The sequence below is a fragment of the Oreochromis niloticus genome, unplaced genomic scaffold, assembly GCF_001858045.2.
Source record: "Oreochromis niloticus isolate F11D_XX unplaced genomic scaffold, O_niloticus_UMD_NMBU tig00007146_pilon, whole genome shotgun sequence".
Lineage (NCBI taxonomy): Eukaryota > Metazoa > Chordata > Actinopteri > Cichliformes > Cichlidae > Oreochromis > Oreochromis niloticus.
Genome location: NW_020328386.1, coordinates 8,850 through 25,178, shown reverse-complemented (window position 1 = coordinate 25,178; position 16,329 = coordinate 8,850). Strand labels below are relative to the sequence as shown.

At 40.9% G+C, this 16,329-nt stretch overlaps 1 protein-coding gene and 1 long non-coding RNA gene across 3 annotated transcripts; one reads left to right on the top strand and one right to left on the bottom strand.

Annotated features, from left to right (window-relative positions):
• Positions 1-4,358: 4,358 nt before the first annotated feature.
• Positions 4,359-12,835, top strand: LOC109198233 (uncharacterized). Of its 2 annotated transcripts, none has more exons than XM_019353786.2 (17): positions 4,359-4,754; positions 4,926-5,054; positions 5,264-5,302; positions 5,844-5,969; positions 6,485-6,611; positions 7,352-7,521; positions 7,606-7,640; positions 7,877-8,041; positions 8,150-8,284; positions 9,854-9,892; positions 9,974-10,114; positions 10,631-10,710; positions 10,835-10,858; positions 11,089-11,351; positions 12,315-12,431; positions 12,520-12,641; positions 12,733-12,835. In XM_019353786.2, the coding sequence occupies exons 6-17, from the start codon at positions 7,467-7,469 to the stop codon at positions 12,805-12,807; spliced, it is 1,251 nt and encodes a 416-aa protein (XP_019209331.1). In that variant the 5' UTR covers positions 4,359-4,754; positions 4,926-5,054; positions 5,264-5,302; positions 5,844-5,969; positions 6,485-6,611; positions 7,352-7,466; the 3' UTR covers positions 12,808-12,835. The 2 variants fall into 2 exon arrangements, with proteins under 2 accessions (XP_019209331.1, XP_025760579.1); XM_025904794.1 differs by having other exon boundaries at positions 5,841-5,969.
• LOC109198234 (uncharacterized) lies at positions 8,422-9,846 on the bottom strand. Its single transcript, XR_002059124.2, has 2 exons — positions 9,290-9,846; positions 8,422-9,207 (listed from the first exon to the last, which is right to left on the bottom strand). It is a non-coding gene; the product is annotated as an uncharacterized LOC109198234 (long non-coding RNA).
• Positions 12,836-16,329: the final 3,494 nt, after the last annotated feature.

Here is a 16,329-nt window from a genome sequence, read left to right as displayed (position 1 = left end):
GAAACCACTCAGCAATTAAACATCACGATGTATTAAATGTTTCCAAAGATACTGATAATTTGATAACGAGCAATTATACATCCTGAAGTGTACTCCTTGATAGAAACTTTGAAAGGCACTGCAGAAAAATAAGTTAAGCAACATAAAACATGTGGCAGAGCATGCAATGAGTACATTTTCTTCCTTGTCCTCTTTGACTCCCAGTATACGTGAGACTCAAGCTGACATCACTGTTGAAATCTTACCCAGTGCCTTCATGAGCGCGTGCAGCGCGGAGCAGAAAAGAGCAGCGTGCGCTCGTAGCTGAGATCCAGATCCTGAACCATGTCCCCGACCAGCAGGCTGCAGTCAGAGTGAGTCAACAGAACTGTCAACACCGGTGGAGCCTGGCCAACAAGACAGGATTATAATGAAATACAGTACAAGCTCAGGGCAGCACAGGCTTAAGCAGACCAAGGAGGAATCGGGTAACCCTCCAGCAGTTATTTCTGTGTCCATTTTGGGTTAAAAACAAAAACACCTCATAACTACCTGTGGATGCTGGCTGAGTCTCTGAAGGTTGAGTGATATGTCATTAAGCAGGTAGTCAGAGTGCTCATTGATCAGTTCTTGAGGGAAGCGTATTCACAGACCTTATTATGTTCCATATGGAGCTCAGCGCCGCCTGGCTGACCAGCAGCGTCTCCTCACCAGCTTTCTCCAGCACAGGATACAGCCAGGTCGTCAACAGGGACGGAAATCGCGCCAGCGCCTGAGCACAGCAGGCCAAGGCCTCCAGTTGGATGCACAGCTGACAGATGTTGCTGTTGAGCTGGTGGATCGTGGATGCAGATCATTTTAGATGTTTCAGTAGCAGCCTGATGAATTAGCTGTGTCGTTAACCCACTTCAGCCACCAAACAGATGACCATCTAAGGTGAATTATGCAGATCACTAGCACAGTACACAGATCACTAGCACAGTACCAGATTACCACTTCGATTCCAGCCAGACTTGTTGTTACTTCATTCTAATCATGCAGTAACAACAAAGATTTATTCCTATGGCTTTTTAAAATGTGCTTCTTCTATTCTAGAAAAACAAAAACATGTTATCACAGGGTTTGCTTTTTTCAATGACATTTGTGTTGGCTGTGTCAGTTGCAGGCAAACATTTATCATTATTTTAAATCTATTTTATGTTTTAGGATTTTGTAAACTGCCTTTTTTCTCAGTTACAATGTAAACTGCCTTTTTTTATGTTAGATATTAGGAATACCTTCAAATTAGTGCATATTTAACTTGTTACACTGCCTTAATGTTGCTGCATGGGATCTCCTCATCAGCATATGACTGTACCCTGGATGATGATATGTGAGGAGCTTGAACTTTACTATGTGCACGAGAAAATGCTAACTTCCTGGTTTGAGGCCGGATGTGGGGTTGCACATTTCCAGTAGCTTTACTTTGCGGTAAATCGCTACTGCGAAGATATACTCCAAAATCATGTCCAAAACTTGAAAATGGAAAGATTGCGTTAAGTTCCAAGAGCAGAAGGTGGGAACACTCACCACTGTTGTGTCACAAAAATCTAATGATAGATTTTGACGTTTAAAGATAGGCTGGTTAGCTCCCAGAGCTATCACTGACTCCACACACCAAGTTTCACCACGATCAGACCAAAATTCACTAAATTAGCCACAAAGAAGACCACAAAAACACAGCGGCGCAAATGCGCTAAAACAGAAATTGGTTTACCTTACCGATTATTTTCGCCGGTAGCCGGTAACCACGTGATTGACATTTAAAGAGTTTAGATCGATTGGTTGTTTGCATCACTCAACACAAGCAGAACTGCATCACTGCAGCATAAGACACATCGTCCACATTCAGAAGCACATCTCTGTATAGTGACTGGTCTTATTCTTTAAACAGGCAAATGTTCAGCATTCAAACTACAGGTGAACAACAGTCACAGATGTTTCCGTTGTGTCCACACCTACACAGCATGTTAACAAACCGTGAAAAAAGCCACACAAAAAATGAACGATTGCTGGTGAGGGTTTCTATACATTAGTAGTATGAAGGTATGTTGTGACTTACCTCTAAATAAAAAGTGCAGTACTGGATGTCCACGATGTCCACGCATCAAAAAAATAAAATTGGCTACTTGATTTCACCCATCGCTGGTTATTTTACAACATAACACCGCAATAAACGAGGGACAGCTGAGAAATATAACATTGAATCCCTTTCTCCTTTGCTCTGAGGCGTGGGGGCAAATATCGACAAGTCGTGAACATCATTTACAGATATATGGGTAAATGACCAAGACATCTATAGAAATGTAAATCGACGCTTAATTCATTCATTTGGCTGACTTCTTTTGGACATTAAACAGGGCGCGAATAGGACACCGGAAACAAAGCTCCACACAGGATTTTCCGCACCGGAACTAGCATATGCTATCGTGCACATAGTCACTTGATTCGCTAACAGAAACTAATTTAGCTAGCTTAGCACACATGTCTTGTGGCAAGATATATGCACCTAAATGCTTTAAGTCATTGGCTCTTCTGCCAAATTGCCACCAAGCTGCAACTTTGTGAGCTGACTGTTTGGCGATTTTTGTGTTTTAGACAACAAAAAGAAAAGAAAAAGATCTACAGATTCAGGCTTTTCCTTACCTGTGGTAGTGGCTTAGAATGACGTCACTGACATTGTTAATATGAAAACAAACTTTGTCAAACCAAAAAAAAACCAAAAAAGAAGAAGTGAGTCGGCGTGTCATCTTTACCGAGCACCATACATGTTTGCACACAAAAAACAAGTATTGCCGAACAAAAGATAAATGTCCTTTTTTTTCCTAATTTCCCGGCTGGTCGTTTGGCGTAAGACGTAAGAAGTGGCGCTTTGAATCTGAGCGCCCCAGTTCGAACCCCTCACGGACTCGCTGCCACGACCCTTGCTTGGGGGCGGGGAGAAGCCAAGTCGCTTCTCCTTTTCCTGCTCTTGCCAACTCCTCCGCCTGCTCTCTTATTAACCTTTATTACCACAAAATACCCATGCTTGTCAGCTCTTCATTCCTCAGCTATTTGCTGCTTATTACTCCACCTTCCGCAACTTTCTCTCTTCAGGCTACCAACTCTGCCTTCATTTTTTCACACTGTCTCCGACACTTTTACATCAAATTATTACCACCTAATAAGCACAGTGACAGAGGGACCCCAGGCTTTTTTCCGTAAGTTACATGTGTTTGTGTCCGTAACTACCGTCCTTAGCTAGGTCCTCAAATCTAGGCAGCTAAGATGACAACTGGGCTCTTCGGGGAAACTTGTTTTGTAAAGTTGCTTTAGCTAATCCGTAGAGGCCAATGAATTGACCGTGACTAAAGAAATGATGAGAAAAGCACTGGGTTGCTGTTGTTGCTCTCCGGTCACTGATGCTAGCTAAGAGGATGTAATAAAGGCAAGGTAGCAGAGATGAAAAGGAGTGGTTGTTGATAAATAAGTGGAGAAAAAGGTGGGCAGGGAAAAAAAGCAGGTGTGAGTGTGTGAAATGTGGTGAGTATTTGAGTGTAAAAATGTGTGGTCTCCTGCGAAAGGCTGGGTGCCCGATGTGCACCTTGCGCTCTTTAAATACAAGGATATTCCACGTTCTGCTCGCCCATCATGTGGCGACATGTGGTGGGCTAGCAGGTTCATAACATAGAGGCTCAGGTTTGAGCCCTCGGCTCACCTGCCTCTCTATGTTCATCTGCTAGGGGAGGTCCAGGCAGGGGATCTTGGAGTGAAAATTCCGAGGGATGAACCTTGTTCAGCCTGGACTTCCCCTGATTTTGATTTTTCTCTGTTTTTTCTTTTACCTGCCAGCAACAAACAGCCCAGCCTGATTTATGGGACCTCCTTCTTGTCATGGCTACCAAGGACCACTCTTCTTCTGCCAACAAGTCATTGCCTGACAAATAATTATTTCCTATGTTTCCCTATGGGGTTTTTTAATCTCCAATATCTTTACATATCTTGCTAGATAGACTTCCCTCAACAGGGTTTACAAACGCCTTATCCTCTTGTCCACTTCAAATAACTTTAAACAACTATTCTTAGATTTCTTGCAACATCTGCTGTCCTCTTGCACAGATTACGCTTTTTAAAAAACTAACAAACACTTTTTTTTTAACGTCAACCCATTTTTGGAACTAGATAAATAAAGCATATATAAAAGTCACTACCAAAAACTCATTGCAGCTTCTACCTTGTTACAGGAATGTTGTTTGTGGCTCAAGATGACTTGATTTCATCCATGAAGGATACATTTGATATATGTTTTCACATATTATAGACCAACAAGTTATTATAGCAGTTTAAATACGAGCGATCGGTTTTTGGAAGACGATCATTTTTTTAGCACAACACCGCTAAGCACCAACTCATCCATCCTTTCTCCTTTTCTTCTTTTCATGCCGCCGCCATGGGAAGCGCCCACAAATGTGTCATTTCACACTGGCAGCAGGCTCGCAGAGCTTGCTGTGGTGCTTGTTCTTCTTCTCTGACTTTGCTGTTTCACCGTGTTTAGATAACGTGCCATCCGCAAACAGTCGCACTCATTTTCGTGCTTTAGCTTTGTACTCACGCGCACACACACGTGCACACATGCACACACACACACGTGTGTGTTAGTTTAGTCTGTTTCAACCTCTCTTCGTGTGGAAACACACATATCTAGAACTATTCTGTACTACGACGACACGCTCTACGTTATACCACAGGCACGCATGGTAAGCACCAGTTTGCATTGGGCTGGGTTATGACCTTCATTTTAATGGCGCTCTAAATATCTTTCTAAGACCACCTAACTAACATTTAGTTAGTTAATACATATTTTGTGAGTGCCTGTCTTCATGATCATTCAGTAAAAATCAGTGTTTGGTTGTTTGTTTTTCCTTCAGGCTTTTGCCCTCATGCCGACAGCAGTGGCAGCTAAAAACATCGTGCTAGCATCAGAAAAACATGATTTTATTCTCAACGGGTCTAAACTTCGACTGCAGGTTGAGAAGGGCAACATTTTAATGACGCCGGTAAGCACTGTGTGTAGATAATGCAATCTACTGTTGTGACAGATGTTATTAAAATTATTTGAAAATATTTGTTTCTGCTTGTTTATTTAAAGTGTGATTATAAATGTAAACAAATATTTCTTTTTGTAGAAAAAAATATCTTTAAGCTGAAATAAATCAAACCGAATCCGAAGTGATGTAATGATTTTTAACTGTTTTTTTTCTTTCAGCTTGAGTTTTATAAGTCTCTGATGAAACGGCTATGCTATGTAAGTAACGCACATATCTCAGAAACAAAGACTACACTAGAATACCTTTAGATTTATTGGTCAGAGTATAAAGTCATAACTGGAAGCACTCACATCCAAGTCAAAACACCTTGAAAAATGGGGACATACCCGTTTTTTCAGATAGTCACACAGGGCTAGGAAAGGTTTGGAGAACTTTTTTCCTGGAATAAATTAAATCCTCATTTAAAAATGCATTTTGTATTTTTTTTTAAACATTTGTTTAACGATTTGAAACTTGTGCAAAAAATTACGAAATTGGGAAGGAGCCAAATGCGTTTTTCACAGCACTGTGTGTACATTAGTTTAAATATTTTTTCAACCAGTGTTATCAAAAACAGCAAGAGCTGCAATTATAAATTGTTTGGATAATGAAGATAGCTGCCAGGGTGCGTACCTGCTGTGTGAATATAAGTGCAAACTTATGACCTTGATCTTGGAACTGTAGTATAAGAATGTTTGGAATGTCATATTGTTTGTGGGTTGTTGTTTTTTTCATGTTAACCCGGTTTTCTCGAAGCAGCAAGTGACTGACAATGGAGCACGAATAATCTACATCAGGAACATCTCGCCAGGCGAGTCCCGGGATCTCAGAGAAGCTTTGGAAAAAATGGATTGTGTAAGAAACTACCTGCCTCTTCTCAACAAGGTATAAACACACTCATAAATGCCAACAAGTGCATGTGTTCGAAGTCTGTGAAAGGCTGTATGAGATATGTGCTTGTGTAAGTGTAATCTTAACCATACGGAAAAATTGACAGATTAACTGCTTACACACCAAACTAAATGACATGCACCAACCTTCATAAATCCATCCTTAAAAAGAGATAATGTGTCTAGATTTGGATGCTACTTATCTTGAGGAAAGCACAACTGCAAAACTATAGAGATAGTAAAGAGAGACTGCCGATAAGCTGCTCGCTGAGCAATTCTTCATATGCTCATGTGCACTAGTATTTATCACATTACAGCATTAGTGCAGGGGTCATGTTGAGCATGGCTCCAGTGCATCATTGAGCCAGGATTTCTGACTTTTGAATCCAGTGAACTCCACAATAAAGCTGTACTTAGTTCACTCTTTCCACGTGTGCTTAGCACTTATTTTCTAACATTTACAATGTGAAATTAAAATGTTCAGAAGAAATTTTCTTTCTTGTGTTTCAGGTGTTTATCGAATTTCAGTCTCTTCGTGATGCTGATCGCCTTGGCGTTTGGTACAGCCTTCTAAAACGGGCCACCGGCCACAAATTGTCAAGGCTGAAAATACCACACGGTGGATGTACCTCACTGCGTAAGTGTTTTTTTTTTAAATGGGATTTTAAACAAATATGATTTAAACGAGAAAAAAAAAGATAGGTTAAGTTAATGGAAGGTCATCTGGTAAGACCTTTCTTTCGCTTTCTGTTTGTGAAACACTCATGAATATATTTTTCAGTTCTCCCCTGGGCTGTGGATAAAGTGAAGACAAAACTGCTGATTTATTGTTGTTCACAATAAGTCATTGTGACACATTCCCTCAACTTTTATCCACTAACACTGTGATTCTCGTTCCCACAAATCCTTTGATGCTCATTTGCCTTATTATCTCTCTGACCTCTTTTCTGGCCCCTCCAGAAATCTTTGCTCCATCAGTGGTCGATTCCCTTCTGCTTGTCTCTGCCGTAGACACATGAACCAGAGCCATTACTTAAACTGCACTTTTTCAGTCTGGCATTTGATCTAACCCACTAATCATTGTTTTTCTGATGTTCAATTCAATTCAGTTCAATTCAATTTTATTTATATAGCGCCAAATCACAACAGAAGTCGCCTCAAGGCGCTTTATATTGTACAGTAGATCGCACAATAATACATATGTCAGTGATGTCTATGATACCTTGGGTATCTGTAAAGGTGCTTAAAGTTAAAATAAAAGTCAAAACATTGATATTACTGGATCATTGTAAACATTAAAAACCTGTTTTGCACCACTCATTTTTCCTTTTCTTTCCCTCACAAAAATTTTAACAAAACTTATTTTTGCTTGTGCAGCACCAAGATTGCCAGACAAAGCTTTGCCAGACAGCGAGGTTGCTGTTGATGGTGCAACTGTCCCAACAGAAGATATTACCGTCCACAACGCAGCACTTCACCATATTGGATCACAATGACAACTAGTCCCTTTGTGTTCCCCACTGTCTCTCCTTGGTTCACAATCCCAGGTGAGAGAAACAGCTGAAAACTAAAATTAACCTCCAGATATAAAGTGTTGACTGTTACTAACTGTGTTTGTTTTACACTTCTAGAGTATTTAACTGTCAGTGAACCTGATGACATTGAGGTGAGTGCATTTTATAAACCCAGGTTTCATGTGTTAAACAGGAATCCTTGAGTAAATACCAAGAGGTGTCCATTTTTCCAAATACTCACCTCAAAAACCACGTTTCTTTTTTTCTGCTAAACTTGGTTTCATTTTGTCTTCTCTATGTGGTCAGTAATAGTAATATATATATTTTTAAAAGTACCGCAAAGTTTCTCTTCAAATAAACTTTGGTTCTTGAACCTTGTGTCTTGTAGAAAGCCCAATCTCAAGGTTCTACGTTCTCCACGATCATGTTGACCGGTTTGCCAGAAGGAAACTACAGACAGGAGGATGTCACCAAGCTGGTGTGGCGTTACTTCCCTGATCAGACGGTTCAGACTCTGTACTACAACATAATCGTTTTATCACTGCAGAGGAGGGTGAGGAGTAGACCCAGCAGGCTGATACAGAGAAATTTGCATTTGCAAATTTAATTCAGTTTAATGATTAATATTGAATGTTTCCTCTGCATCATTTTTCCCCTCCAGGCCTTTGTGTTTTTTAACAGCTGGGATGCGTGCTGCGATTTCGCCAGAGATTACCTCAAAAATCCAGTTACTGTTGGAGAGTGGACGCTCAGAATCCACATTGTTTTACAAGACATGCTTCCTGGTTCAAGTGAGGTATGAAAATGGAGCAATCGGGGGCTGTTAAATCAGGGGCATGCTCCTGTTTCACTCAAACTATTCAGATCCCAATCAAAACAGATTCCTCCTCTAAGGAGTGAGCACAGCATCATCCTTCTCTGGGCTAATATTAATAGAATGAGACTCAGAATACTTTATTGATCCCTGGGGGAAATATATTGGTTACAGTACAAACAGTAACAAAGACAGATACAAGATACAAGAAGTAAGGAATAGCACAATATATACAATATATACATGCATATAAGTCACTTATTGATAAATATCTGAATAAGAAATGGAAAAACTAAAAATGTGCATGAATTTCAAATCAGGTATTTATTATTATTTTGTCTGTATTTGTTCCTTCCTTTTTGCAACAGCAGCACAAAAGCTGCATGAACTTTATCCACTTTTCTGTTCATAGGCGACAACCCACGTCATTCCGCCACCACTTTAAATTTCCACAGAGCTTCTTGTGAAGTCAGCCCTGTGTAAACTTTAAAGACCCAGACATAGGTTATAGAGTGTTTTACTGACTATTAAGTAATGCCCTTACTTATTTTGAAACTTCAGTCGCTGCTAACCTTCTAGCTTCAGCGTTTCCCATCTCAAGTTTCCTTGTGGGCCAGCTATTCAGGACCTTTCTGAGAACTCTCTCCACAGCTACATGTTAAGAGGAATTGAGGTCTGACAACTGTTGCGGAAAGTCACTGAGTGTTAAGGATGGTGAGTTAGTGAACCCAGACGCGGACCTCTCGTTAAAGTTCAACAGTGTCTTTATTTACAGTGAAGCCAATCCACAGTTATCCATAGTGCAAGTCCCTTCAGTGCTCCTCTCCCCGTCTCCCCTCGTGTGTCCACACAACTCCCGTGAATCAGTGACGTCTCTCCTTCCGTCTCTCCGTCTCGTTCGCTTCCTGAGAAAAGGCAAAACAGCCGCGATTAGCCTCCCTCCGCTATCAAACACTTGCTTTACCCTTGCTGAGCTCGAGTCACTACCAGGCTTGGTGCAATACTCCAGCGCTGTCTGTCACTCAGCCACACCATTAAATAGCTCTGCCAACGACGGTGGACGATTGGCAGCAGCTGGCGAGGAATCAGTCGCAGGTGGGACAGCTCAGAGCGGCAGCACTTCCGGGTCGGAGATCTCCCGTTGCTACGCGACCGCGTAACAATCGCAGCGGAGCCGGAGAGGAAAAAACAGAGCGAGAGAGAGGAGAACAAACACACACATACACACAGGTCGCCGGTCGGGGCACCGTCAGACCTGACACTGACACTCAAATAGCATCAAATAGTTCAAATAGCATCAAATAGTTCCTGCAAAACTTTGGTTATATGTTGTGTCGTTACTATCCTGAAGTATGAATCCTTTGCCACAAAGATGCAAACCAGGATCGAGTTACTTCTCACTTACAGTGGAGTCCAATATTTATCTTATTAAATGTGGTCAATAGAACATTAAAAACACTCTAACCAGGAGGAGAGTTATTCAGTATTTATTGTACAAACAGAGGATCAGTGATTGATGTAATCCCCTTTCATCTTCTACTCTTTTCACAGGAGAGCATGTATAGAAGCATGATGAAATGGAGCAACACTGTAAGTCAGCAGTCACATAAATGTGTCTTGTAAAAGCAGCAGGCTCGGGTCTCCCTGATCTTAACGCTGGTTGTTTTTCAGCATGTTCCAGAGTCTGAGGCTCTGGAGGACCGGCTGCTGAGTGTGGAGGTCTCCGAGGTGAATGTGGACCTTCTCATGATGATCATGGACGCGGTGGCGTCCATTGCTGCTTTTGTCAGATTCTTGCCGCTTGCCAACAGGGTACGATTTCATAAACACGTGCAACTTTTTTATGTTTTACAGAAGGCTGCAAGGCTTGTCATGGTGTCTGCTGTTCTTTTAATATTGAGAAACATTTTAAATGAGTCTGAAGGAGACTTTGTGTTTTTTTAACACTAAGTCTAAGTCTTTTTAACTTAACACAGTTCTCAACCAAGTAGTAATCTTATGACCTGTTCAGCCTTTTGTCCTGGCCCATCTAGCAGGGGAGATCCCTGCAGTTTGAGGCAGCACTCAGTTATTCTTTTAGTGTTTCTTGCTCAGTGGTTTTATTGTTCAATCAAAAACTTTGCAAAAGTAGAGAAATATGTTTGCACCTATTTTCCATTTGCAAGTTTAAAACCCCAAGATTTATTTTTCTTTGCCTAAACAAACTCGCCAGGACCTCTATCCTGTTACTTTCACAAATTCTTTATTGCCCTGTACAATACAAATCGTGCCTGTAGCACACCCGTTGAGTACCACTGTGTTGCTCAAACATCCTTTCTGTTTTCTCAGATATGCATTGAGATGGCCGAACCTGGTGGATTAACACAGGTGATGGAGAGCAATGTCACCAAGGACTATTTATCTTCTTGGTAAGTGTGTCCCACAATCAGAAGTGAGAAAAAGAGGAAATTTATTTTACACTGTGTTTTTTCATTTTCTTTAAAGTGTCTTCATGTTTGTCTGACCTTGTGCTTTTTTCTCTCCTCTTCATAGGAGTAAAGCTGGACGTATTGAGTCGTGAGTATCTTTCTATTTCAGGTTTAGTGGCAGAGTCAAATATACTATACACTCCTCAAGGTCGTCTATAGTAAACAGTTCCCAAAGATGCAAAAAGAGAAGAATGTGATTTAGATAGAAGCAACTCTAGATTAGAAATTTGAAATGGAATTTCTTATTTCACATTAAGATTTTGTGACAACAAACCTCTTTTCATGGTAACCTACTGGCATCTTTGCTTTTAAATTCAGTTTGAAGAGCCTGAAACAGCGTCTGCAAGACTCTGGTGAGAACAAAGTTCACCTCAAAATGAAAACCAAGAAGACCGCAGAATCGACTGATGCAGTGACCAAAGGTGACTGCCAGGCGGAGAGCCAGAGGACCGAGGCGGAAGCAGTGACCCAGCCCGATGCTGCAGCCGCCCCTGCTGGACAGCAGCCAGAGCCCAAGTGTCCTGATGACGAGACACAGGAGGGAGAGGAGAAGGATGGATGGAGCATGGCCGACATTAAAGGTACAAAGAGCTGCTTTAAATCAGCAAAATACACCGCTCTGACAGCGAAAAGACAGTAAACTGAATATAAAAAGAAAAGTTGTGATATTTTATGGCTCTGATCTCATATTTGTGTTCCCTGCTGTGCTACAGACATTCAGCCTGGTGGTAGTAATATATTTTACATATGTGGTGTTTAAAAAATGCTCCGTTGGTGTGATGAATATATCCCACACCATCAAGGATCCAAGATTTCTGACCCTACCATCCTAATGTCACAGCAGAAACTGAGATTCAACAGACCAGGCAGTGTTTTTATTTTACAGCGTTGCTGAGCCTGTGTGAATTGTACCCTCAGTTTTGTGTTCTTAGCTTAGAGAAGTCGAACCCAGTGTGGTCTTCTGCTGCTGTAGCTCATCTGCTTCAGTGTTGGATGTGCTGTGTGTTCAGAGATACTCTTGTGCATTGTAATAAGTGGTTGTTTGACTTGCTCTGGCCTTCCTATCAGCGTGAAGCAGTTATTTCATTCTCCTCTGAACTCAAAAATACATTTCCTCCAGGGAACTGCCACTCACTGGATATTTTCTGTTTCAGACGATTTTATGTAAACCCTAGAGATGCTTCTGTGGGAAAATCCCAGCAGATCAACACTTTTTGAAACGCTAAGATCAGCAAACATGCCACGTTTAAGTGACTTAAATTATTTTTCTTCTTCATTCTGATGCTCAGTTTGAATTTCAGCAGGTCATCTGACCATGTCTACATACATAAATCACTAAGTTGCTGCCATGTGATTGGCTGATTAGAGATTTACAAACAGGTGTACCTAATAAAGTGGCCGATGAATGTTTCAGCTTTTCAAGTAAATCGAAATCATTTGTTCAATTATTATTGAGTTATAATTTAATGTTTAAATATTTATAAACCCAGTGGGTCCTGTAGCAGATTTGTTGATGATTAACGTGTCGCTCTTTTCATTTTCAGTTGTGGGAAAACGCAGGAGGGAGCTTGTCGGACCTGAGGCAAAGCGATCTCGCGCTCAGTCTCCGTGTGTTGTAGCAGATTTCAGACTGCCTCAGTTCAACCCTAACAGCCCCATCGGTCAGACACACACACACACACACACACTCTCTAAATTCAAATTTGTTGTTAATACTTGTCTAATCTTCCTGTTTCTGCTTCTCTGCAGGTCAGGAGTTTGTGGTCCCTAAATCAGGATTTTTCTGTAACATCTGCTCTGTTTTCTGCCTGAATGAGAAGACCGCCAAGGAACTCCACTGCTGCAGCCAGAAACACTACGACAACCTGCAGGTACGCACGCACATACATATACACGATTCAGCACACAAAATCACACTGTTGGCCTAACGATGTTTGTTTTCTCACTTTTCTGTTTTTTTAGAAGTATTATGAGGAACGTCGACAAAGAGCTACAAAAACTTTGTCTCACACGTCTCCAGGCTCCGTTTCTGACTGATGGACCTGATCTACTGGAGAACAAGCCATTGTTATTGATCCTACTAGTTCAGAAACTAAACTAATCGCCTTCTGGCACCTTTTGTTGTAAGTTATATATGTCTTCTTTGATGAATTGTCTCCCAGCCTTTCAGTTAGTGCTTCTGTTTTTGTTTGTACAGGCCGATGGAGAGCACCGTTTTGATCTTGTTACTATTTTATCTTTTATGTGAAAATATTATTGAGAAATTGTCCCTATTAATTTAGTTAACATCAGGAGGTACCTGACAGCTGTTAACAGTTTACTAAATCTTGTTTTGTTTTTTTTTTGCTCATTTAGATCTTTGGCTTCAGTTTCTTTAAGTGTCCAAAATGTGTTTGCTGCTGTTCTGTTAAACATGAAATAAAACCTGTCACATGTGTGTCATACATTTTTGCGACTCGCTGACTCAAGTTTGCACCTGAACAAACCATCAAATTCAGTCAGAAGCTGCAAGAACATTTGCGAGAATTTTAAGTGTGTGTGTATATATATATATATATATATATATATATACATACATACACATATATGTATATGTGTATGTATGTACATATATACATACATACACACACACACACATATATATCTATATGTATATACATATACATATATACATATTGTACATATATGTATGTAAAGAAAGTTCATCTTTTACTCTTGATGCCACATCAAGCTTTAGTGTTTGTAATGGTTACTGTCTGTCACTGTTTTATTGCCTGGGAATGTTTTTTTTTAAAAAAGATTTAGGAGTAGTGTTTGGTTGACTAGTAGGTGTTGGTACAGGTGTAGTAGTTTATGGACTAATAGAGGGTGTTGTCACAGCTTATGTGATTAATAACTTGGTGAAATAAATCAAGCTAAAGTATTAAAGAATAAAATTTACATCAATTCTGTAAATCACTTGTGGAACCTGAAACAAACAAGGTCTCCAATCAGCGTTTGTAACAATAACACTTCAAAGATCAGTCACATTTGCACTGCACACTGTAAACGAATAAATACCATGACTCCGTTGCATATATTATAAGTTATTCTTTATTAATACAGTGCCTTGCAAAAGTATTCGGCCCGCTTGAACTTTCCCACATTTTGTCACATTACAGCCACAAACATGAATCAATTTTATTGGAATTCCACGTGAAAGACCAATACAAAGTGGTATACACGAGAGAAGTGGAACGAAAATCATACATGATTCCAAACATTTTTTACAAATAAATAACTGAAATGTGGGGTGTGCGTAATTATTCAGCCCCCTGAGTCAATACTTTGTAGAACCACCTTTTGCCGCAATTACAGCTGCCAGTCTTTTAGGGTATGTTACTATCAGCTTTGCACATCCAGAGACTGAAATCCTTGCCTCCAGACTCCATCAAATGAGGAATCATCCATTTAAAACATCTTTTTGAGTAATTTTGTTGTGATCATGTAACCAAGCATGCCGAAATGAGGAGTTGCGAGTAAAACGAGGAACTTTACATATATTACATTTAAACGCCGCCTGTGCGCAACAGATGGCCACCCCTTCCTGAGCCCGGTTCTGTCGGAGGTTTCCCCCCATTAAAGGGGGGGGGTTTCCTCCCCGCTGTCGCCAAGTGCTTGCTCATAGGGGATTTGGGGGCTTTTCAGAAAGGTTCACTGGCATCAAATTTAGGACTCAGGAAATGTGTAAATGGATGATTCTCCATCAAATGAGGAATCATCCATTTAAAACATATTTGCGAGTCATTTTATTGTGATCATGTAACCAAGCATGCCGACATAAGGAGTCGTGCGTAAAAGGAGGAATTTTGCGCATATTCCTCCTTTTACTCGCGACTCCTCATGTCGGCATGCTTGGTTATATGGTCACAACAAAATGACTAATCTGCTTCAGTTATGAGCTTTCAGTTGATATCACATTGCAGGGTGACTTCACAATGACATCACAGTTCAGATATTATGCTATAAACAAGGTATAGCATCACCACAAGTGGCAACATCAGTGACATAACTAATGTTGTCCCGTGAGTCCATAAATAGAACCCATGAAATGGAGCAGCTTCCGCTCTCCGCAGGTATAGACGCAAACATGCGAGGTCTACTTTCCCCGTTCGCAGAGGCAGGAGACCCCACAAGGCCTCCGGTGTTCGCAGACGTGGGAGAAGATAGCGTCGCAGACATTAGACAGTCTTAATAAACATGTTGCATGCGCATTCAAACTTTAGTCCAATGAATTTTTCTTAGATGAGTGTGTTTGTTTTTTGGAAACAGAGAAAAAAGTGTTTGGATGAACAATTGCAAAACGATTGTCATATTAGAAGACTCTCCTTTCCCTTTGTTGTTTCAACCAATTATTTAAGAGTCCTCAAAAACACCTCAAAGTCTCGCTCAGGATGTTGCCAAACCCCCCAGATATCATCCAAGAATCGATAATAATATAATGGCTTTTTAACACATTTCTCCAATGCAGAGGTCTCCCACTCTGCCATGAAGATGTTGGCATAGGCTGGGGCAAAGTTTTTCCCCATTGCCGTACCCTTAATCTGTAAATAGAATTCCCCGTTGAACTCAAAATCATTCCTCATGAGGTTTATTTCACCCCAAAGGATCTCAGCCGCCGTAGCAGGTGGAGACGACTTAGACCCAGTAGAGTGGTTGAAGGAAAAGGAAAAGGGGGACAGGTGAGGTGCATTTCATGTCCCCGGTGCTATGGGGGGTTGCAGAGAGGTGTGACGAGCTCTGGTGGATGGGGGAGGGAAGTGCTACTGAATCAAACCTGTTAAACAACTGGTTCAATCTGTTAGCCAGAACCTGGTCTCCAGACTCTGGACCCCCTCCGCTCACAGTGCTCCGTCCAGTGATGGTGTTCGGTCCTCTCCACACACCTCTGGTGTTGCTCTGCTGGAGCTGCTCCTCCACCTTCCTCCTAAAAGGAAGCATTACATTTAGAAAATAAAATACTTATTTTATATTTGTTTGTATTTTTTGTAAGATAATACACTATATACACGGAGTTTATCTGGACGTAGTGTTTTCATTGTCATCCAAGTGACTCTAGAGGATGAAAACCTGTTGGAGTGTGTGCTAATGTCTATAGCAGGGGTGTCCAAACTACGGCCCGCGGCCCATTTTTAATTGGCCCGCAAGAAATTTTATAAATAGAAGAGAATATGGCCCGCACTTCAACTTTTGCTTGAGTGTATTGCACTTCTTAGTTTTAACACCAGGGGAAGCTACTGTTGATCAAGGCAGTTGCTCCACCAAAAAGGACAATCCTAGAAGAAATTTACCCCAAGTTACTAAACATGGCAGAACCAAAGAAGCGAAAGGTAGAAAGTGAGTGCAGAAAATTTCAGACACGGTGGGAGAGTGAATATTTCTTCAAAGAATTCAAGGGGAAGTGTCTGTTTTATCTGCACTGAAACTGTGGCAGTTATGAAAGAGTATAATGTACGACGTCATTATGAAACCAAACATCAGGTCTATGCATCCTACACTGGTGCTGAGCGAGAGCAGAAA

What these genes read in the sequence shown, in the direction of transcription:
- LOC109198233 (XM_019353786.2), top strand. Translation starts at nt 7,467, where the DNA reads ATGACAACTAGTCCCTTTGTGTTCCCCACTGTCTCTCCTTGGTTCACA. An exon ending in GAGCATGGCCGACATTAAAG is followed by an intron (nt 11,352 to 12,314) that starts GTACAAAGAGCT and finishes TTTCATTTTCAG; the next exon opens with TTGTGGGAAAACGCAGGAGG. An exon ending in CAACCCTAACAGCCCCATCG is followed by an intron (nt 12,432 to 12,519) that starts GTCAGACACACA and finishes GCTTCTCTGCAG; the next exon opens with GTCAGGAGTTTGTGGTCCCT.